General features: G+C 45.7%; 1 protein-coding gene across 4 annotated transcripts in view; it reads right to left on the bottom strand.

Moving 5' to 3' along the window:
- PLEKHA8 (pleckstrin homology domain containing A8) overlaps positions 1-24,438 on the bottom strand; it is a 41,699-nt gene that overhangs the window by 1,238 nt on the left and 16,023 nt on the right. For all 4 annotated transcript variants that reach the window (XM_073550714.1, XM_073550713.1, XM_073550715.1 and 1 more), the window contains 6 exons: positions 22,417-22,606; positions 21,465-21,550; positions 20,263-20,321; positions 19,606-19,736; positions 10,448-10,518; positions 2,005-2,066 (listed from right to left, as the gene is read on the bottom strand). In XM_073550714.1, the coding sequence (XP_073406815.1) occupies positions 2,005-2,066; positions 10,448-10,518; positions 19,606-19,736; positions 20,263-20,321; positions 21,465-21,550; positions 22,417-22,606 (599 nt within the window). The remainder of the gene's footprint in view (positions 1-2,004; positions 2,067-10,447; positions 10,519-19,605; positions 19,737-20,262; positions 20,322-21,464; positions 21,551-22,416; positions 22,607-24,438) is intronic.

Genomic DNA, 24,438 nt, shown 5'->3' with positions numbered 1-24,438 from the left:
CTCATTTTTAACCTCTTAAGGACACAGACTAACTTGGTATTTAACCCCTTAACCACCACTGATACGCAATAAAATGGCGACCATTAAGTGGCCTTTTGTTAAAAAGGCGATCGGGAATAAGGTTATAGCACCCCCCAGCCACAGAAAACCTCCGAGGTTTCAGTTAACAGGGGTAGCCGAGACCCTGGAAAACATGATCAGGGACAGTTTTTACGGTCCCCGGTCAACGTTATTCAATGAATAACACCTATCTCGTATAAAAAAAAAAAAAAAAAAAAAGTGTGCCAGCTATTAAAAACGTCTCTCTCGCTTCTGACATGATATACACAGAGGAGAAAGAATTTAGGTCCCCAACCCACCCTGGGGTACCTCCACCATTCCCCGGTCTTCCACTTCCCCCCCAAAAAAAATGGCGGACGCAGGGTGCCTGTTGGCCAGCACATGGCAGCAACAGAGATTTTTCTTATTGGTTCACTTTGATCACCGTGATAGATCCCATCATCCTATTACAGTGAACAAAAGCCAATAATTAGTATGTCATCCTCCCCTCTGTCATTATATAACTTTTTTTTTTACTTTTGAAAAAAACCCTAAACCAACCCTAAAGGCAAAGAACGAAAGATATGAATGAAATTTATATAATGTATGTATGTGTGTGTGTGTATATATATATATATATATATATATATATATATATATAAATAATATACACACACACACACACTAGTGTTGAGCGCAAGTGCTTGCTACTTGAGTTGGCATCGGGGTTACTCAAACACCCACACCAAATACCGGAGCACCAGATGCTAGCGCTTGCGCTCAACACGGATGACAACATGTTCAATATGACGACCTAATGTTATTAAATTCTCTGTAGTACCTTTTGGTTACAAATCGTCACTAAACCCCTGCATAAAATCCTTGAGGGGTGTAGTTTCCAAAATGGGGTCACTTGTGGAGGATTTCCACTGTTTAGGCACATCAGGGGCTCTGCATATGCGACATGGTGTCCCCTATCAATTTTAGCTTTCAAAAAGTCAAACAGCGCAACTTCCCTTTCGTTCCCTGCCATGCACCCAAACAGTAGTTTTCCCCACATACAGGGGTATCAGCGTACTCAGGAGAAATTTCACAACAAATTTTGGGTCCATTTTCTCCGGTTATCCTTAAGAAAGTAAAAATTGTGGGTCTAAAGCAAAATTGTTGTGAAAAAACTATGGTAATATTCATTTTTTCCTTCCACAATCCATTAATTCTTGTGAAGCATCTGAAGGGTTAGTAAACTTCTTGAATGTGGTTTTGGAGGACCTTGGGGGGTGCAGTTTTTAGAATGGTGTCACTTATGGGTATTTTCTGTCATATAGGTCCCTAAAAGAAATGGTTTTTTAAATTTTGATGGAAAATTGAGAAATCGTTGGACAACTTTTAACCCTTATTTTATTACTTCCTAACAAAAAAAAAAATTATGTTTCCAAAATTGTGCTGATGTAAAGTAGACATGTGGGAAATGTTATTTTGTGAGGTATAACTATCTGATTTAAGGGCATACAAATTTAAAGCTTAAAAATTGGGAAATTTTCAAATTTTTGATATTTACATAAATATACACAAATCACATTGTCCAAAATTGACCACATGTAGTACAATATGTCCTGGGAAAACCAGTCTCAGAATCAGTGGGATCTGTTGAAGCGTTCCAGAGCTATAACCTCATAAAGTGACAGTGGTCAGATTTGAAAAATTTGGCCTGGTCGGGAAGGGGAAAATTCACTGTCACTAAGGGGTTAATGAATCACCAGCATCACAGGAATAATTAAAATAAACAAACAAAAAACCCTAGATCTACGCTGACATCTACAGGCTGGAAACAGTATATCCCCCTCTTGGACTAGGTTGTTTGCGTCCAATCCCTGGCACATGAGAAATCCGAGATGACAACGAATAACTGGTAGACAATGTATACTAATATATATTCTTAACAGATTACACAGAAAACACACTTACCGCAAATACCCCTCTAACCACCCAGCCATGATACTGCCGGAGTGTTTTACCGTACGCGTTACCTGAAAACAGCAGAAATATACAGTTACAGAATATTACCATTTCCCCGGATGCAGGGTAAGATGGCAGCAGTTTGCTAAAAACTACAAAAGACAGAAAAGCAAAAGGACGCAGAATGTAACAAATGGTGACAGTGAATAGCGACGTGTAGGAATGTCACCAAACTAGATTTTGCTAAGATCACAGATGTTATAGAGTTTGGACTTGTCACTGAATTTTTGTGTACTGCACCCACTATAAGGCTATGTGCACACGCTGCGGATTCACCAGCGGATTTTTCCGTGCAGATCCGCAGGTAAAACCGCAGGTAAAGTGACCTGCGGTTTTACTTGTGGATTGGCCAGCGGTTTTCCCCTGCGGTTTGACACCTGGACAATGGAATAGGTGGCAAACCGCAGCGGAATCCACAGAAAGAATTGACATGTCAATTCTTTCTGCGGATTTAAAACCGCAGCTTTTCCGCAGTGAAAAAACCGCAGCATGTGCACTGCAGATTGTAAACCCCATAGACTTACATGGTACTGTACACTGTCTGCAGAACTGCTGCGGATCCGCAGAGGCCAAATCCACAGTGTGTGCACATAGCCTTAGGCTCAGTGTACTCTCACAGGAGACAGACCAAACTAACGCAGCATATAAAAGCTCCTGTAGTGCAAGAAAAACATTCCTTCATACATCAGGATCAATGTCTCTCTAAAGCGAGGCTCACATTGTGCTATCTACCCAGAGAATAGGTGACAACTTTCAAACAGGTGGGAGGCCGACCTGGGGAGCCCCACCAATAGCCCACCCAGGGACCCCAACCAATAGCTCACCAGGGGAACCCCACCAATAGCCCACTTGGTGAGCCCCACCAATAGCGCACCCGGGGAGCCCCACCAATAGCGCACCTGGGGAATCTGACCAATAGTCCACCCGGGGAGCCCCACCAACAGCCCACCCGGGGAGCCCCACCAACAGCCCACCCGGGGAGCCCCACCAATAGGCCACCCTGATCTTGTAAAAAACAAGGTTAAAAAGGTCAACTAGAATTAATCATCTTCTAGATGGGTGGAGGCCACTGATCAGCAGCACAGGGCATTTTTATCCCCATCAGTGGAGGTTCACACGAGTGTCATTTCCGTCTTTGTGATGTCCGTGACAAACAGATAGAAATAAGACCAATGTTATTCTATGGGGCAGTGGAGATGGGCGGTTTTATTTTTTGTTTTTCCACTGACCGAATTGGTGTGTAAAATAAACAAACAAAAAAAATCACAGCATGCATGAGTTTCTTCTGTGTGTTGGATGAGACTTGGTCTCATTCAAGTCTAGGTGTGCAAAAATCGCATTAAAAAGAGAGCCATAGTATATGAACTGTATTTAGTCTTGTAATAAATGCTGTAGAAAAGACAGATGCATTAGGATTAGTGATGAGTGAACGTGCACGGATAAGGTGTTATCCAAGCATACTCGTGTGCTAACCGAGAGTCTTTGACATACTCGAAAAATATGTTTGCGTCCCTGCAGCTGCATGTCTCTGTTGTCGAACAGCTGCGAGACATGCAGCCGCGGGACTCGAACATATTATTCGAACACGCCAAAGACACTTGGCTAGAACTCACGCATGCTCAGATAACAGAATTTTTGGATTGCTTACCGTAAAATCTGTTTCTCTGAGCCTTCATTGGGGGACACAGAGACCATGGGTGTATGCTGCTGCCACTAGGAGGCTGACACTATGCACAAAAAAAGGTTAGCTCCTCCTCCGCAGTGTACACCCCACCGACCGGCAGGGAATTCCTCAGTTAGTGAGAAAGCAGTAGGAGAAGTAACAGAGTAGATTAAAAACAGAACAAACAACTCAACTGTAACCAATCAACCAAAGTAAGAACAGGAGTTGTAGAACATGGGAGGGTGCTGTGTCCCCCAATCAAGGCTCCGAGAAACAGATTTTACGGTAAGCAACCCAAAAATCCTGTTTTCTCGTTCGCCTTATTGGGGGGCACAGAGACCATGGGACGTCCCAAAGCAGTCTCTGGGGTGGGAAACAAACTTCCATCAGGCCAGTGGACTCACCACCGCTGCCTGCAGAATCCTTCTACCTAGGCTGGCGTCCACCGAAGCGTAGGTGTGGACCCTGTAGAATTTCACAAACGTGTGAACCGAAGACCAGGTTGCAGCTTTGCAAAGCTGCAGCGCGGAGGCTCTGTGGCGTACCGCCCAGGAAGCACCCACTGCCCGGGTAGAGTGCGCTCTGATCCCCGGAGGGGCCACTCGATGCTTAACCCGGTAGGCCTCCAAAATTGCCGATCTGATCCAGCGAGCAATAGTAGCTTTGGAAGCTGGGTGACCTTTCAGCGCCCCATCTGGAATGACGAAAAGAGAGTCTGTCTTTTGCAAGGAAGACGTCCTAGACAGATACTCTCATCGCCCTGACCATATCCAGCTTGTTCAGGAACCGCTCCCGAGGGTGAGTTGGACTCGGACAGAAGGACGGCAGAACAATATCCTCATTGAGGTGAAAGGACGCCACCTTCGGAAGAAAAAAGGGCGGAGGCCGCAGAACTACCTTGTCCTGGTGAAGTACCAGGAAAGGAGAGCGGCAAGAAAGAGCCGCCAATTCCGATACGCGCCGGATGGAGGTGATGGCCACCAGAAATGCTACCTTCCAGGAGAGAAGGGAAAGGGAGACTTCTCTGAGAGGTTCAAAGGGAGAACCTTGCAGAACCTCAAGAACCAGATAAAGGTCCCATGGATCCACGGGCGCTCGATACGGAGGAGCCGTGTGAGCCACGCCCTGAAGAAAGGTTTTGACCTGAGGACGGGAGGCCAAAGTCTTCTGAAATAAAATGGATAGTGCCGAAACTTGACCCTTCAAGGAACTGAGAGCAAGCCCCGCATCCAGCCCTGCCTGAAGAAACACCAGAACGGAAGGGAGCGAAAAGCACATAGGCGCGATGTTATTGGCCTCACACCAAGTGATATAGGCCTTCCAAGTACGGTAGTAAATTTTGGAAGATGATGGCTTCCTGGCTCGGATCATGGTATGAATTACTCGACCGGAGAATCCTGCTCGTTTCAAAACCTCGGTCTCAACAGCCACGCCGTTAAATTGAGCGGCCGAGAATTGGGGTGGCAAATCGGACCTTGAGACAGCAGATCTGCCCTGTCTGGAAGCTTCCAGGGGGCGTCCGCGAGAAGGTTGACAATGTCCACGAACCAAGACCTTCTGGGCCAATTCGGGGCGATGAGAATGACTGGAATTCCTTCTGCTTTGATCTTCTTAAACAGCTTGGGAAGAAGAGGCAGGGGAGGAAACAGGTAGGGGAGCTCGAACTGTGACCAAGGAATGGCCAGAGCGTCGGCGCCCAATGCGAGAGGATCTCGAGCTCTGGATACAAACTGTGGGACCTTCCTGTTGAGGCGAGAAGCTAGCAGATCTACGTCCGGGGTTCCCCAACGACTGCAGAGCTGAAGAAATACCTCCGGATGTAGGGACCACTCTCCTGCCGCGAGACCCTCGCGGCTGAGAAGGTCGGCGGCCCAGTTGTCTACGCCGGGAATGTGTACCGCGGAGATTGTCGGTACCGAAATCTCTGCCCACTGAAGGATCTTGGACACTTCTGCCAGGGCTGAGACACTCCGTGTCCCTCCTTGGCGGTTGACATATGCCACCGCTGTGGCATTGTCTGTCTGAATCCGGACAGGCAGGCCCCTGAGGAGCCTCTCCCAGTGGACGAGAGCCAGATGGATTGCTCGTATCTCTAGGACGTTGATCGGCAGAGCAGATTCTTGAGTCGACCAACGACCCTGAACAGTGTGATTGCGGAACACTGCACCCCAGCCGAGGAGGCTGGCATCCGTTGTTACAATCTGCCAGTGAACAGGAAGAAAAGACCGCCCCAAGAGGATGAGAGGTGACATCAACCACCAGTTGAGTGACCGCTTGATCCGGCATGAAAGACGAACAGGGCGATCCAGGGACAGAGCCGACCTGTTCCACCTCGACAGAATGGCATATTGGAGAGGTCTGGCGTGAAATTGGGCAAAGGGAACTGCCTCTATCGCCGCCACCATCTTTCCCAGGACCCTCATAGCTGTTCGGAGGGACGGAAATCATGTGGTCTGCAGCGATCGTACAGCCTGCTGCAGGGAGAGAATCTTCTCTTGAGGGAGAAAGACCCTTGACCGACGAGTGTCGAACAGTAGGCCCAGAAACACAAGACGTTGAGTAGGGACCAGACAGGACTTTTTCCTGTTGACGATCCACCCGAAATCGGAAAGAGTGTCCAGGACGATCGTCAAACTTAGGCGTGCCTGTTGGAAAGAGGGAGCTTTGATCAGAATATCGTCGAGGTACGGAAAAAGAATGAGACCTCTGATCCTCAACAAGGCCATCAACGCAGCCATGATCTTCGTGAAGACTCTGGGAGTGGTGGCGAGACCGAAGGGCAGCGCGACGAACTGGTAATGTTCCTGGCGAACCGCAAAACGCAGGAACTTCTGATGTCCGGAGAATATGGGAACATGTAGATAGACATCCAAGATGCCTATCGAACACATGAATTCCTGCTCCTCCATGGAAGCGATTACCGAACGAACCGACTCCATCCGGAAGTGGCGAAGACGAACTCTCTTGTTGAGCAGCTTGAGATCCAAGATGGGTCGGACCTCCCCGTCTTTTCTCGGCACGACAAACAGGTTTGAATAAAACCCTGTAAACCGCTCAGATTTTGGAACGGGCACAATCACCCCGGAACTGAGGAGAGAGTCGATGGCCGTAAAGAACCCCGGGATCAAAGCTGGATCTTTTGGAGGACGGGATTCGAAGAAACGATCCCGTGGAAGAGAGACGAACTCTATCTTGTATCCTGACGATACAACCTCCCTGACCCAAGCGTCCTCTACGGAGGCCAGCCAGACGTCCTTGAAGAACAGGAGTCGACCTTCCAATTGGAATGGACCCTCGGGAGTCCGAGGATAGTCATGCTGATGTGGGCCGTCCAGATCCGGATCTGGATGGTCTGCCCTGCGAAGAGTGGGAGCGCCAGGAGGGAGTGGGTCTGAAGGAAACTTTCTTCCTATCTTGGCGTGCCTGCGGTCTTTGTTGGTTGGAGGAGGTCTCCGCCGTATTGAAACGGCGGTAAGCCCGAAAGGGTCGAAACTGACGCCTCAGTGGGGGTCTGCGACGCTTGGACTGAGGCAGGAGAGAACTCGTGCCTCCGGTGGCGTCCTTAATAATTTGGTCCAATTGGGATCCAAAGAGGCGCCCTCCCTGAAAAGGCAGATTAGTAAGAGACTTTTTAGATGACAGGTCCGCCTGCCAGGCCTTGAGCCACAACGTTACTTGACGCCTGAACTGCGCAGGATGCGGCATCCAAAGAAGCAGAAAGCAGATAATCCCCCGCATGGGAAATCTGATTGGCAAGATCGGCCAATCGATCTGGTTGTGCTTTCTCTAGGATGCCCTGACGAAGATCCTCTGCCCAAGTGGCTATGGCTTTTGCTGCCCAAGATGAAGCAAAAATTGGGCATACCGCCGTCGAAGCCGCTTCGAAGGCAGACTTCGCTAGGGATTCTATGATCCTATCATTAGAATCCTTAAGAGACGCCACGCCTGAAAGCGGGAGAACCGTGTTATTAGAAAGCCTGGACACGGGCGGATCGACCGAGGGAGAGGCAGACCAGTTGTCCGTGAGCTCTTTAGCAAACTGGTACAGAACGCCGAGACGCTTCCCTCGTTGAAAGCGTCTGGTCGGATCCCCTCTTTCCCTGGTAAAAATCTTTCCAAACTCGGAATGTAAAGGGAATACCCTGGAGGGTGTTTCCTCCCGTCTGAACGAAACCTCCTGATCTGAGGATTTCGCAGGGGGGTCAGCAATGTCGAAGGTCTGATGGATTGCTGCAATGAGGTTCTGCACAGTAACCCTCATGTTCGCATCCTGGTCCGAATCCAGCTCTAAGATCCCCTCAGATGACCTGTCCGAGAGCGCTTCACCTGACTCGGGAGAGGAGGCCCAGGAGGGAGGCTGCCGAGAAGGACTATGTGGTGACATGGGGCGAGGAGAGGATTCCGGCTGGAGATCCTGCCTGGGTCTTTTGCGACTAACGCTGGCCGACTCAGATGGAACCTCTTGAGGCCTGCTGGACCCTGTAGAGGTGTCCAGGGGCAACTTATCCAGGACGGCTACTAGGGACTGAGACACCCTGGTGAGGTCTGCCACTGACTGTGATAGAGACGAGGCCCAGCCAGGCATGGGGGGGTTCACTCTCGCCTGGGGCCCTAGATGGCTCCTGGGCGGCATCAAGTTGAATAGGATTGCTACAGTCCAGGCAGAGGGAAGTGGACTGACCTGAGGGAAGTTTGCGATTACAAGAAGAGCATGCAAAGAACTTGACGAGAGTGCAGGAGGAGGCCGCAGGGCGGTTACGGTCAGATTTGGAGTTAGACATAGTGAAATCTGAGGTAGTGCCGGAAGGTTGGGGGACAGGGTGCAGAGAAGGGTGTCAGCCTGCAGATGCAGAGCTACTCACGGTCCGGTGACCCCAGAGAAGAAGGTATCCACCTCTCTGCAGCTGCAGGTCAGAGCGATATCCGGCTGACAGGCCCAGGGAGCGATATCCGGCTGACAGGGACGTCCGGCTGTGCGGCTGCAAGATGGCGACCGCCTGAGAGGAATCAGGGAAAAAACGCGCTCCCAGGGGAAGAAGGAGGGCTAACCGCCTGCTGAATCCGGCACCGCCCCTGGCCAGGAACAGGCTGACAAGAGCGGTGGGAGGGCCTGGAACGGGCGGGAGAGAAGCCCGCTTAGTAGAAAGGGGCGGCGGGCGTGGCCGCGATACAGGAGTAGGCCCGAACTGAAGCCGGGGCCTAAATTAATCGCGGCGGCCGCCTGTCAGCACAGGGGCGGCGCGGAGGAACCGCAACATGAGCGCTGCCGGGGAAAAGACCCCTGTCCGGGATAGGGACAGCGGCTGACCCCAAAAAAGGCTGCCTGGAGGCGCGGGACGGCCACGGAGACCCGCAGTGCTACCGCATCCTAGCTCCAAGGGAATCTCTCCTGACCAAGTCCAGAGACGAGTGGGGATCTAATACTCACCCTGTCCCGGGCCCGAACCCTGAAAATAAAGGTACCTTCTGATTGAAGCTTGTCTGCGTCTCGTCCGACCGACAGGCTCTGGCAGGCGAGTGGGTGGGAGACGGACGACCAGGACTCTCAGAAAAGCCGACACGTATACATGTTGGTGTCCGCCGGAAGGCTGCTGGTCCTGGTGCAGAGAGCTGCGAGGATACGGGGCGGCAGTACGCGCCGTACTCGCAGCCTCTTCGTGGGACTACAGAGGTGACTATTCACCCCGTATCCCTCCGGAGAAACCTGAAAAGGAACGACGCACATCGAGGAAGATATGGGTCTAATGAAAGACCCGTGTCCACCTCCTACTGACACTAAGCTAAACTGAGGAATTCCCTGCCGGTCGGTGGGGTGTACACTGCAGAGGAGGAGCTAACCTTTTTTTGTGCATAGTGTCAGCCTCCTAGTGGCAGCAGCATACACCCATGGTCTCTGTGTCCCCCAATAAGGCGAACGAGAAAACACCTTATCCGCGCACATTCTTCGCTCATCTCTAATTAGGATGGCTAGTGAAAAAAAAAATATTGGTAGAGTTTTCTGGATGAGCCTGACGATTTTTTAGAAGCTTGGTATACACACAGCCTTAGAACAGATTCAATCTATGAGGGTGCAGGACAAAGCTAAGTGCAATGTTCCGGCATCCCCACAGGTAATGCATGGAGTGGCGGTCAATTCTACACACTGCTGCTCCATTTTAAATGGGGATAAAAGTGCCCAGTTTTCCTGATAGGTAGATTCTCACTGGTAGGACTACCACCAATCCAAAAGTGCACATCATGGACAGAGGATTACTTCTTGCAACCGGAATACCCCGTTACGAGCCCCTGCTTAACTGTACGCTGGAAAAACTCCAGACATATATATTAAAAGAGGCTGTGACAGATGCCCAACAGTGGGCGCCATCAGCTATTAAAAGTTGTACGTTAAACAGATACCATGACAATCTACGGGTGACGAAGCCATCGTTGGCAAATGTCACAGGCACGTCATCCATAGGACAAAATAGCATTATAAAATGGCACTCATTTAAAGGAAAACATACAATGGCATTCATCATCGCACATAGACCATTATGGGTTGGGCTGAAAGGATACATCTTACTACAGGATCCTGTAACAGAAGGGGGACACCATGTCAGACCATTGTGGCACAGCCTAGGTGTACGCCATGAGTGTCTCTCCCCAGATTACCCCATCACGAGAATCACACACTGTGGAAATCTAGTACCTCATAAGTCACATCACATACGTCTAAGGTTTTGCACTTACTTAATGCAGTCTGCATGTTATTTTCACCATTTTTCACTTCAGTGAGAAATTGAAACAGGAACTTCAACCCTCTGCAGGGAGAAAACGAAAGGTAGGATTTGGTGGCTTTTCTGCTTATGGCTAAGAAAAACCTCATAGCTTTATTCTGTGATTATCGTACATCTATTGTAAACATTAAAATGGTGATCACTGGCCGTTATTCTCCTTTCCAGGGTAATAAGAGTGAGAAGCCAGGAGACTAATACTTAATGTACTTTTCCTCCCATCAGCAAATTCATTTTTGCAAAGTGCGTAATGTGTTATGTGCATGAAATGTTTCTCAAAAGTACAAAAGGTTCTACCATAGTGTGTACTACTACGGCAGAAGCCACAGCGTACATCAGCTTGTAGGGTGAGCCTCTCTCATGAACCAGCTGTACATACATTCCCCAGAGTCACTACAGATCTCCATAGTATAACAGCTTCTTATAGAGCATGGTTTAATGCAGGTAGACCGCACACTCAAGAATTAATGTGTGCGTAGACCGCACGCTATAATGTTAATGAGCAGGTAGACCGCACGCTATAATGTTAATGAGCAGGTAGACCGCACGCTATAATGTTAATGAGCAGGTAGACCGCACGCTATAATGTTAATGAGCAGGTAGACAGCACGCTATAATGTTAATGAGCAGGTAGACAGCACGCTATAATGTTAATGAGCAGGTAGACCGCACGCTATAATGTTAATGAGCAGGTAGACCGCACGCTATAATGTTAATGAGCAGGTAGACAGCACGCTATAATGTTAATGAGCAGGTAGACCGCACGCTATAATGTTAATGAGCAGGTAGACCGCACGCTATAATGTTAATGAGCAGGTAGACAGCACGCTATAATGTTAATGTGCAGGTAGACAGCACGCTATAATGTTAATGAGCAGGTAGACCGCACGCTATAATGTTAATGAGCAGGTAGACCGCACGCTATAATGTTAATGAGCAGGTAGACAGCACGCTATAATGTTAATGAGCAGGTAGACCGCACGCTATAATGTTAATGAGCAGGTAGGCCGCACGCTATAATGTTAATGAGCAGGTAGACAGCACGCTATAATGTTAATGTGCAGGTAGACAGCACGCTATAATGTTAATGTGCAGGTAGACAGCACGCTATAATGTTAATGAGCAGGTAGACCGCACGCTATAATGTTAATGAGCAGGTAGACAGCACGCTATAATGTTAATGAGCAGGTAGACAGCACGCTATAATGTTAATGAGCAGGTAGACCGCACGCTATAATGTTAATGAGCAGGTAGACAGCACGCTATAATGTTAATGAGCAGGTAGACAGCACGCTATAATGTTAATGAGCAGGTAGACCGCACGCTATAATGTTAATGAGCAGGTAGACCGCACGCTATAATGTTAATGAGCAGGTAGACAGCACGCTATAATGTTAATGTGCAGGTAGACAGCACGCTATAATGTTAATGAGCAGGTAGACCGCACGCTATAATGTTAATGAGCAGGTAGACAGCACGCTATAATGTTAATGAGCAGGTAGACAGCACGCTATAATGTTAATGAGCAGGTAGACCACACGCTATAATGTCAATGTGCGCGTAGACTGCCAGCTATAATGTTAATGAGCAGGTAGACCGCACGCTATAATGTTAATGAGCAGGTAGACAGCACGCTATAATGTTAATATGCAGGTAGACCACACGCTATAATGTCAATGTGCGCGTAGACTGCCAGCTATAATGTTAATGAGCAGGTAGACAGCACGCTATAATGTTAATGAGCAGGTAGACAGCACGCTATAATGTTAATGAGCAGGTAGACAGCACGCTATAATGTTAATGAGCAGGTAGACAGCACGCTATAATGTTAATGAGCAGGTAGACAGCACGCTATAATGTTAATGAGCAGGTAGACAGCACGCTATAATGTTAATGAGCAGGTAGACCGCACGCTATAATGTTAATGAGCAGGTAGACCGCACGCTATAATGTTAATGAGCAGGTAGACCGCACGCTATAATGTTAATGAGCAGGTAGACCGCACGCTATAATGTTAATGAGCAGGTAGACCGCACGCTATAATGTTAATGAGCAGGTAGACAGCACGCTATAATGTTAATGAGCAGGTAGACAGCACGCTATAATGTTAATGAGCAGGTAGACAGCACGCTATAATGTTAATGAGCAGGTAGACAGCACGCTATAATGTTAATGTGCAGGTAGACAGCACGCTATAATGTTAATGAGCAGGTAGACCGCACGCTATAATGTTAATGAGCAGGTAGACCACACGCTATAATGTCAATGTGCGCGTAGACTGCCAGCTATAATGTTAATGAGCAGGTAGACCGCACGCTATAATGTTAATGAGCAGGTAGACAGCACGCTATAATGTTAATGTGCAGGTAGACCACACGCTATAATGTCAATGTGCGCGTAGACTGCCAGCTATAATGTTAATGAGCAGGTAGACAGCACGCTATAATGTTAATGAGCAGGTAGACAGCACGCTATAATGTTAATGAGCAGGTAGACAGCACGCTATAATGTTAATGAGCAGGTAGACAGCACGCTATAATGTTAATGAGCAGGTAGACAGCACGCTATAATGTTAATGAGCAGGTAGACAGCACGCTATAATGTTAATGAGCAGGTAGACAGCACGCTATAATGTTAATGAGCAGGTAGACAGCACGCTATAATGTTAATGAGCAGGTAGACAGCACGCTATAATGTTAATGAGCAGGTAGACCACACGCTATAATGTCAATGTGCGCGTAGACTGCCAGCTATAATGTTAATGAGCAGGTAGACAGCACGCTATAATGTTAATGAGCAGGTAGACAGCACGCTATAATGTTAATGTGCAGGTAGACCACACGCTATAATGTCAATGTGCGCGTAGACTGCCAGCTATAATGTTAATGAGCAGGTAGACCGCACGCTATAATGTTAATGTGCAGGTAGACAGCATGCTATAATGTCAATGAGCGCGTAGACTGCAAGCTATAATGTTAGGGAGCAGGTAGACAGCATGCTATAATGTTAATGAGTGCGTAGGCCACGCGCTATGTTAATGAGCAGGTTGAACGCACGCTATAATGTTAATGTTTAAGTAGACCACACGCTTCCTCAAGGGGAAGAGTCTTGAGGAGATCATTTGCATATTCCCAGTGCCTTCTGGGATAAGTGAAGAGTCTCCGCGAGCTCAACGATCACTGGGTTTTGGCTGTTGCAGTTGAAAAGAGGAAATCGGAAAACCAGGGGAAGAGTCTTGAGGAGATCATTTGCATATTCCCAGTGCCTTCTGGGATAAGTGAAGAGTCTCCGCAAGCTCAACGATCACTGGGTTTTGGCTGTTGCAGCTGAAAAGAGGAAATCGGAAAGCCGCGCGCCGATATTTTGGCTCATCTTTCATCGTTTTTAAGAAATCTCAATATGGAAGAGGCCAGGAGCCATTTGGTGAGCTGCATTTCTTGCTACATGTTCACAGACTTACCAGTGGAAAAGCCAAACTTCACATGCCACAAATGCAAGCTTGTGTCCCTGTTGGAGGAAAAGTTGCAAAGTCTTGAAGAGAGGTTAGCTACGTTGAAGATCATTAAGGAAGGTGAAGAGTTCTTGGACAGAGCAGAATTATCTCTTCATGTTACAGAAAGAAGAAATTCGAAGTGCACCTGAAGAAGCAGAGAAATGGAAACGTGTGACACAGAGAAGCAGGAGGATCAGGAGGCAGTCAGCTCCCATACTCCTCAGGAACCAGTACCAGGCTCTCACGCAGGAAACCAATGAAGAAATACATCAGGATAAGACTTTGCCAACAAACAGCAACCTTGTACGCCTTCAGAGTCCTCCTGGATGGAGAAAGAAAAATGTTGTGAAGAAGAAACGGAGAGTGGTGGTCATGGGGGATTCCCTGTTGAGAGGAACAGAGGCTGCTATCTGCAGACCAGATATAACTTCAAGAGAAATGTGCTGTCTTCCAGGTGCAAAAATTAAAGATGTGTCTGACAGGATATCAGGACTCTTCAGACCTACAGATGACTACCCATTCCTGCTACTACATGTGGGGACAAATGACACAGCAAGAAACGACCTGGAAACCATCTGCAGAGACTTTGAAGACTTAGGCAAGAAAGTGAAAGAACTGGGAGCGCAGGTGGTCTTCTCTTCCATCCTCCCAGTGGATGGCCAAGGAACAAGGAGGTGGAATAAGATTCTGCAGGTGAACAACTGGCTACGTCGATGGTGCCGTCAGCAACGATTTGGATTTCTGGATCACGGAGTGAGTTACCTTTACGATGGACTACTTGCTAGAGATGGGGTGCACCTTACGAAGACTGGTAAGCATGTATTTGGAAGTCGTCTTGCTACACTTGTAAGGAGAGCTTTAAACTAGAACAACATGGGAAGGGAAGCAAAAGACCAGAAAAAGCCATACACCTGACAAATGCTATTGAGAACTCTGCTATTGAAAGTGGAAAGGAAGAACAAAGACAAAAGAATCTAATTAATAAAAATATTGGAGAAAGAGAAACCAATCACAAACTAAAATGTTTCTATACTAATGCACAAAGCATGGGCAACAAACAAGGAGAATTGGAACTACTAACACAGGAAAAGAAATATGATGTCATTGGAATCACTGAAACTTGGTGGGACGATACATATGATTGGAATACAAGGCTAGAAGGATACAACTTATTTGCAAGAAACAGACTTGATAAACGAGGAGGGGGTGTCACATTGTATGTTAGAAACGCGTATATCTGCACAGAGATTGAAGCTTCAGAGACTGGGAGTTCTGTGGAAACTGTTTGGGTAAGAATACAAGGACAGAACAATGGAAAGGACACCATTGTAGGCATTTACTACAGTCCGCCTGTGCAAGCTGAAGATATGGATGAACTCTTTATGCATCAAATGGCCAAGTTCTCCAAAAAATATGACATAGTTGTCATGGGAGATTTCAACTATCCAGACATTTGTTGGGAATCTCTCTCAGGCAAAACTAACAGGTCAAGGAAATTCTTATCCTCTCTTGCTGACAACTTTATCTTCCAAAAGGTAGGGGACAAAACAAGGGGAACTTCTACCTTGGATCTAATCATTATAAACAGGGAGGAAATGGTTGAGGAGGTAAAAGTGGCTGGGACCCTAGGAGGTAGCGACCATGCTATTTTAGAATTTTGGATAACTAGAGGAGGAAGACCTGTGAAGACTCAGACGTCAAGGTTAGATTTCAGAAAGGCAGATTTTAAGGGATTCAGAAAGAGAATTGGAGGGATCCAATGGCTGGATATCCTTAAAGACAAAAATGTCCAGGAAGGATGGGAAATCTTGAAAAATGAAATTCTCAAAGCACAATTGTTAACAATTCCGAAAAGTGGGAAGAATAGGAAGCATTTAAGGAAACCAGGATGGATGAACACAGAACTTAAGCACATGCTAAAATGGAAGAAAAAAATGTTTATAAAATGGAAAGAGGGAGGCATATCTAAAGAAGAATATAATGCTAATGGAGTTTCAGTGGCGCTTGTGTACGAGTGTAATTCCAGCAGCAAACACTAAGACACCTGTCACAAGGGTGTCAAAGAAATAAGGTAAAATAACTAATATTAGTGTGCGCTTGGAACACTCAAAGAAGAGGGAAATCTAAATTGGGTGGTTATAGAAGAAAAAAAAAAAACCTCTTAAGTGCTCTTTATGTAGCTGGATAATAGCGAGAAAATAGCAATTAGTAATAGTCAATTGTAAGACCTCAGAAGTGCTTAAGGGAAAAAGAATATATATAGATGCTGGTGGCAATCTTAGTTCCAACCTGAACAATCACAAACTAAAAAGGCATGAGTGAGGGTAAAAGCCTGAAATCACTGAACAGGTTATAGACTGCAGGGTAATTCTCCCTGATAGTAGCTTAAAAAAAAAAGTCAAAGTCAAATTGCAGCCTGTGAACGGCTGTGCAGAGTAGCCGCAATAGTAAATGCACAAGTCAGAGAGCGGTACCTGTAAAGATAATGCGATGCAAAGTCCTTACTCCAGTAAGCGGTGCAAGTTAAAATAGCGCTTTTTGCTCCAACGCTTGGAAAAGGAGGGGGGGGGTTTGTACACTGGGGTATAGACGAGTTACAGGGCCTGCCCAGGCCGGTGGCAGCCTCCTGTCAGTGTACCTCCAGCTGTGGAGCAGACGTGAGCGGCCTCTCGTGCTCCCGGCGTCTGTGAGCTGCTCCAGGTATACAGGACCTTCGTGATGTGAGTCAACACATGACCACGTCAGTTTCACTTGCTGGTGGTTGCGACGGGGACCAATGGACCCCGTCGCAATGCTGTCTGCAGAACCTGCAGGGCACAAATCAGATTAGCTAAAGCTGACAATGAATTGAGGCTTGCAAGAGATGTCAAAAGCAATAATAAAGGATTTTGGGGATATGTCAAAAGTAAAAGAAAAGTCAAGGATGCTATAGGATTTTTACAGGATGAAAATGATGAAATGGTAAGACAGGATGTTGAGAAGGCCGAACTTTTAAATTCCCATTTTGCATCTGTTTTCTCTCAGAAAGGAAATGTGACATCAACTGTTCTTCACTGTCCTATTAAGGGAATAGAAGAATCCAGGATATCTATAAACAGAAAGATAGTGAGGAAACACTTAGCTAACCTAAATGAATTCAAGTCTCCAGGTCCAGATGAATTACACCCCAGAGTACTGAAGGAGATAGCAGAAGAAATTTTTGAACCCCTCTCCATAATCTTTGAAAATTCTTGGAGAACAGGAGAAGTCCCAGAAGACTGGAGAAGAGCAAATGTTGTTCCTATCTTCAAAAAGGGGAAGAAGGTGGACCCAGGCAACTATAGGCCGGTGAGTCTGACTGCTATACCAGGAAAGATCTTTGAACAAATTATTAAACAACATGTATGTCAGTACCTGGATAAGAATGAAGTGATTAAACAGAGCCAGCATGGGTTTGTAACTAGTAAGTCATGTCAGACTAACTTAATTTCCTTCTATGACGGAATCACTGATTGGGTGGATCAAGGAAATGCTGTAGATATAGTATATCTTGACTTCAGAAAAGCATTTGACAAAGTATCTCATACAATCCTTATTGAAAAAATGACTAAGTATGGAATGGACAAGGCAACTGTTAGGTGGATTCATAACTGGCTTAGTGATCGGACCCAAAGAGTGGTCGTAAATGGCTGCACATCCAGTTGGAAGAATGTCTCAAGTGGGGTACCACAGGGCTCTGTCCTGGGCCCTGTATTGTTCAACATCTTTATCAACGATTTAGATGAAGGAATTGAGGGTAAACTCATTAAATTTGCTGATGACACGAAGCTAGGAGGGATAGCTAATACTAGAGGAGAGAGAGGATTCAAAAAGATATAAATAAACTGGAGAAGTGGGCAGCAACTAACAGAATGCTTTTTAACAGGGAAAAATGCAAAGTACTACATCTGGGAAATAAAAATGAAAAAAGCATATACAGAATGGGAGGAATAGGCCTAAGCAACAGCACATGTGAAAAAGACTTGGGTATACTAATAGATCACAGACTGAATATGAGTCAACAGTGTGATGCAGCAGCAAAAAAAGCAAAGGCAATTCTAGGATGTATTCACAGAAGCATACAGTCTAGATCACGTGAAGTCATTATTTCTCTCTACTCCTCTTTGGTCAGACCTCATCTGGAATATTGTGTCCAGTTTTGGGCACCACATTTTAAAAAAGACATCAACAAACTGGAGCAAGTTCAGAAAAGAGCAACCAGAATGGTGACCGGTCTGCAAACCCTGTCTTATGAGGAAAGGTTGCAGGATTTGGGATTGTTTAGTTTGCAAAAGAGAAGACTGAGAGGAGACTTAATAGCTGTCTACAAATATCTAAAGGGCTGTCACATTGTAGAAGGATCAACTTTTTTCTCATTTGCACAAGGAAAGACTAGAAGCAATGGGATGAAACTGAATGGGAGGAGACACAGATTAGATATTAGAAAAAACTTTTTGACAGTTAGAGTGATCAATGAGTGGAACAAGCTGCCACGAGAAGTGGTGAGTTCTCCTTCAATGGATGTCTTCAAACAGAGGCTGGACAGACATCTGACTGGGATGATTTAGCGAATCCTGCTTTGAGCAGGGGGTTGGACCAGATGGCCCAGGAGGTCCCTTCCAACTCTACCATTCTATGATTCTAATGTGCAGGTAGAAAGCACGCTATAATGTTAATGTGCCAAAGCCACAGGCTATAATGTTAATGTGCAGGTAGACTGCACAATATAACGTTAATGTGCAGGTAGGTTGCACGCTATAATGTTAATGTGAGTGTAGACCGCACATTATAATGTTAATGAGCAGGTTTGCCGCACGCTATAATGTTAATGTGAAGGTAGACAGCATGCTATAATATTAATGTGAAGGTAGACAGCACACTATAATGCTAATGTGCAAGTAGGCCGCACGCTATAATGTTAACGTGCAGGTAGACCGCACGCTATGTTAATGTGCAGGTAGACCGCATGCTGCAGTGTTAATGTGCAGGTAGATTGCACACTATAATGTTAATGTGCAGGTAGATTGCACAGTATAATGTTAATGTGCAGGTAGATTGCACAGTATGTCAATGTGCAGGTAGATTGCACAGTATAATATTAATGTGCAGGTAGACCCCATGCTGCAGTGTTAATGTGCAGGTAGATTGCACACTATAATGTTAATGTGCAGGTAGACCGCATGCTGCAGTGTTAATGTGCAGGTAGATTGCACAGTATAATATTAATGTGCAGGTAGACCCCATGCTGCAGTGTTAATGTGCAGGTAGATTGCACAGTATAATATTAATGTGCAGGTAGACCCCATGCTGCAGTGTTAATGTGCAGGTAGATTGCACACTATAATGTTAATGTGCTTGTAGGTTGCACACTATAATGTTAATGTGCAGGTAGACCGCACGCTGCAGTGTTAACGTGCAGGTAGATTGCACAGTATAATATTAATGTGCAGGTAGACTGCATGCTGTAACAGCATCGAGTCCACTATACTTATATGCATGTGTTACCATCTTAGTCGCAGCTTCTGGGATCTCATACACAGAAGGTATAAAATCTAGACTATCCCATTCTGCCATCACCAGTATCAGCTCCACACACTTGTTACCTTTTCAGCCACAGAAGGGCTTCAGTTGCAGAATTGCGAACTTGAGCCAGATTATTGTTAATTTCATGGAGAACAATCTTCTGGAGGGTTGTCAATTCTTCCTTATTGGTTATGAATTTTTGATTTATTTTCTGAAAAATTAAAATAAAAAAAGTGAGCAGACCTCAGCAACAATAATGCAGGGGAACACCCTCCCATCCATTAGGGAGAAACAGAAAGGACCACATTTATTTTTTAGTTTACACTACTAGAGTAAAAATTATGATTTTCTTGGCATCTGCCAATTTTGAGAAGAGGTAAAAAAAAAAGTTAACTGTGGTTTACCAGCTGCGGCCGTGGTCTATAACTTTAAGACAGATTTATTAATGCAAAATCCATGGGAGCCCAAGGACCGGCACAATGAAGAGAGCAGGGCAATCCTGAGACTGCTGCATGCTCATCATTTCACAGTGGCTCCCGAGTACACAGGGTTGTGCCGGTTACTGCAGCCACGTGCCATCCGGGCCCACACCTCTGACCATCCACAATATTCACCACTGTACTAAAATTACTTCTTATTACAACATCTGGGAAAAGATTAATTGCTGACAAATGTTGGTAATGCTACAACCGTAACTAAGGATAGTGATGATTTCTGAAGATTCTGTTATAGCTCACCTTTATGTTCCCTACAAAATCCATTTTTACCGGTGCAAATACAGTCGGTCCAAGCTTGTCTATGGAGATAGAAAGAATGAGATTAACAATTTTGTCGAAATCCCCACCAGCAGTTCAATAACCAAAACCTTAAAGGGGTTATCCAGCCTTTTAAAATGTGTGCGATCTAGCTATCAAAGGGTTAAGCCAGTAATTTTATTTGTCTGGATAGCCTTTTAAAACCATCTTTATTTTAACCAAATGATAAGTATCTACCCATACACAAAAGTGTAAGGTTCTGTTTACACCACAATGGAGTGCGGTGCATGTTCTCCGGACACCCTGCCTGTGTCCACAGCCTATAGTAGAGCAGGATTAGGTGCATCGGATGTGAATAAAGTCTTATCCTTCCTACCACAGAGAGGTAGCAGATTAATTCTAACAGTGTTTGGCCTAAATGAAGGTAGAGAGAATACGGAGAATAAAATTGTGCGCTACACGCAACAGTGCAACTGAGCAGGGACACCTCTTCTTGGCGGTGGTCTTATAAACTGCTCTTGTACCTTAGATGATATTAAAAGGAACGAGCACTTTTAAAAGGGAATCTAACACCAGGATTTTACTTCCCCATCTGAGAGCTGCATGATACAGGGGCAGAGATCCTGATTCCGGCGTTGAGCCACTTGTTGGGCTACTTGCTCTCATTGTGATACAATCACTATTATCCGCTGCAGATATAGCAGTTCTTTGAATGCTGAGCCATGTATAATCCGCCCACACTACTGATTGGCAGCTTTCGGTGTGCACTGCGTATAGGCAAAAAACTGCAATTCGTGATGGGGACAGGGTTATACAGAGCTCAGACGACTACCTGGCAGCAGGTTTACTAGTCTTCTAGTGATAATACGCTGCTGATAAACAGTGATTTTATTAAAACTACAGCAAGCAGCCCAGTAAGTGACATCACAGGAATCAGGGTCTCTGTCTCTACATTATGCTGCTCTCAGATTAGGTAGTAAAAATCTGAGGAGATTCTTTTTAAATGTCTTCTGACATGTCACCAAGACAGGGAAAGGGGCAGTATCACACTTTCACACTTTTATCCATTTGTATCAATCAATGAATGAATGAATGTTGCCTTCATATTTTGTCTCCTTTTTCGCAAAGTAAGCCCTGATCTGTACAGGCAACACAGCAACCAATAAACTACACAGAGAACATACCCAAAACTGGCACTATTGCATAGCAGGAATCCAAGAAATATTCGGAGGGTATGCCTTCTTCTTCTTCATACACAAGATCGCTAAATCTGAGAAGACAAATGATCCACCATTATACGCATAGATCAGATGATTAATATTTGGATGCATATTCATATTTCATGACAATTAGAATAAATATTTAATTCTCTGGTTTTCTGAATCCAGACACCTAATGGTCCATATCACACCGGTCTTAGGAATCGGACGTTTGCCTTATAACCTGCTCCATTGTGATTAAATGTTACACCTTGTATCTAGCTCGAGTTCAGTTTTTGGATTTCAAAGAAAAGTTTTGGGATTAAAAAAAATGTGTCTTTATTGGCTGCAATGGGCAACATGGACAATTTTCACTCACTAATGGGGATTTGAGAGGATTGTAAATGACTATAGAAATTAGTGTAAATTCCTACAAACATGTAGGCCATCTGTAGGCTCTTCTCACAGCTCGCTGTGCATGTGATCGGTGCAGGAGCTGGAAAAGCTCAAGTCACATTTATTTATTGTACTCACTTATAAGGCGTCATCAATTCCCCAGCACTGTACAGATATGGAAAGATATATATTATACAGTGCTGTGCAAATTAATTGGGACAAAGCATTTTTTTAATTAAAATCGTAAGTTGGTTACCAGTCAGTGATTCAAACCAGTTATAACTGCTTTGAGCAGGTGTGAGTGCCCGTACAAAGCAGTTAAAACTGGTTGGAATCACTGACTGGTAACCAACTTACGATTTTACTTCAAAAAATGCTTTGTCCCAATTAATTTTCACAGCACTGTACATTATATACAGTATAACGGGGTATATAATGGAGTTCTCTGTCAGATGTATACATAGGGAAAGCCTCCAACAATATGATGTACGGCATATGAAACATTATTCCTCTAAAAGTGGCCTAATAGAATCATTCATACCTATGAGTCATTGTGCTGAAAAACGTTTGGGGCAGATCTCTAGAGTTGCCCCCTCTGTCCTCCACACTCCCTCCTCCTTCGTCTTGCTGTAAGATCGCTGCCTGTAAATCTTCGCCGGTGTCATTCACATCATCGTGTAGGTCGCCGTCACGTGTATTTGGTGGCACTATGTCAATATCACTTTCAGCTCCTGTAAGGAAATAATCGCCAGCAGATATAAACATCAAAGTAATAAAAACATTCTCCAGTTTCAGATAACCGCTAGCTAAATGTCCTTCAAGCGTCCTTACAGTGATAGATCACTTACAAAAACCATTTACGTGGCAGCAGCCACCATTAGCATCCCAGCAGCACGTACTGCGCACTGTAACGTGGAAGCGCCATTTCATTAGAATCTGTACTCGCATGAAAAAGCAGATACATTTATTGCCATAAACCTTGCAGTATACGCATCAGTGATTTTGTTTTGACTCTAAAATGATATTTGTTTTTGAAGTAGCACACTATTAAACCTTTTACCTTCTGTGTCTCTTGTTTTTTGTATGCAATATTTTGATTTTATTTTTAAGCAAAAGCATGCAAAAAAAGTAACATAGTAAAGCCGGTTTCACACCTGCGTTTCAGGGCGCAGCGACGGCCTGCGCACGGCTGCCGCTAAGCCCCGCCACCTGACATGCCTCCGCCGGTAGCTCCGCCTATCGGCGCATGACGCTGCATGCATCCTGCATCCCCTATCACTGGGGACGCAGGCCGTGTGCAGTATGCGTTTGGCGGATCATGCGTCCTTTTGACGGTGCGCCAACCAGCGCCAAATGCAACCTGTTGCAATTTGGTTGCGCTCGGCGCACCGTCAAAAGGACGCATGCGCCGCCAAACGCATACTGCGCACAGCCTGCGTCCCCAGTGATAAAGATAGGGGACGCATGCAGCGTCATGCGCCGATGGGCGGAGCTACCGGCGGAGGCGCGGCAGGGGGCGGGGCTTCGCGGCGGCCGTGCGCAGGCCGTCGCTGCGCCCTGAAACGCAAATGTGAAACCGGACTTACATAGTTATTAAGGTTGAAGGAAGACTTTAAGTCCATCTAGTTCAACCCATATCCTATCCTAACTTGCCCTAACATGTTGATCCAGAGGAAGGCAAAAAAAAAACCCATGTGGCAAACAGTAAGCTTCACATCGGGGGAAAAAAATTCCTTCCCGACTCCACATACGGCAATCAGACTAGCTCCCTGGATCAACGCAATATTAAGGAAACTAGTGTATATACCCTGTAATATTATACTTTTCAAGAAAGGCATCCAGTCCCTTCTTAAATTTTATTAGGAAATCACTCATTACAACATCATATGGCAGAGAGTTCCATAGTCTCACTGCTCTTACAGTAAAGAATCCACGTCTATGATTATGCTTAAACCTTCTTTCCTCCAGACGTAGAGGATTCCCCCTTGTCCCCGTCACAGGTCTAAGAGTAAAAAGATCATTAGAAAGGTCTTTGTATTGTCCCCGCATATATTTATACATTGTAATAAGATCATCCCTAAGCCTTCGATTTTCCACACTAAATAACCCCAAGTGTAATAACCTGTCTTGGTATTGCAGACCCCCTAGTTCCCTAATAACCTTGGTTGCTCTTCTCTGCACCCGCTCCAGCTCAGCTATGTCTTTCTTATACACCGGAGACCAGAACTGTACACAGTATTCTAAGTGTGGTCGCACTAGTGACTTATATAGAGGTAAAATTATGTTCTCCTCCTGAGCATCTATGCCTCTTTTAATGCATCCCATTATTTTATTTGCCTTTGCAGCAGCTGCCTGACACTGGCCACTAAATGTGAGTTTGTTGTCCACCCATACACCCAGGTCTTTTTCACTGACAGTTTTGCCCAGTGTTTTACAATTAAGCACATAATTATACATCTCTCCTACAGCCTTTCTCCATGCGCCATCCCGTTCTATCCCTCTGCAGCCCCACTCTCCGTGTCCCTCTCTTCCTCCACAGCCCCGCTCTCTTCATCCACAGCCC

The sequence above is a fragment of the Dendrobates tinctorius genome, unplaced genomic scaffold (assembly GCF_039654945.1).
Source record: "Dendrobates tinctorius isolate UK_male_01 unplaced genomic scaffold, ASM3965494v1 ptg000167l, whole genome shotgun sequence".
In the NCBI taxonomy this organism is placed as follows: Eukaryota; Metazoa; Chordata; class Amphibia; order Anura; family Dendrobatidae; genus Dendrobates; species Dendrobates tinctorius.
Note: the sequence above shows the minus strand (reverse complement) of the source record. Positions and strands in the feature narration are given on the sequence as shown.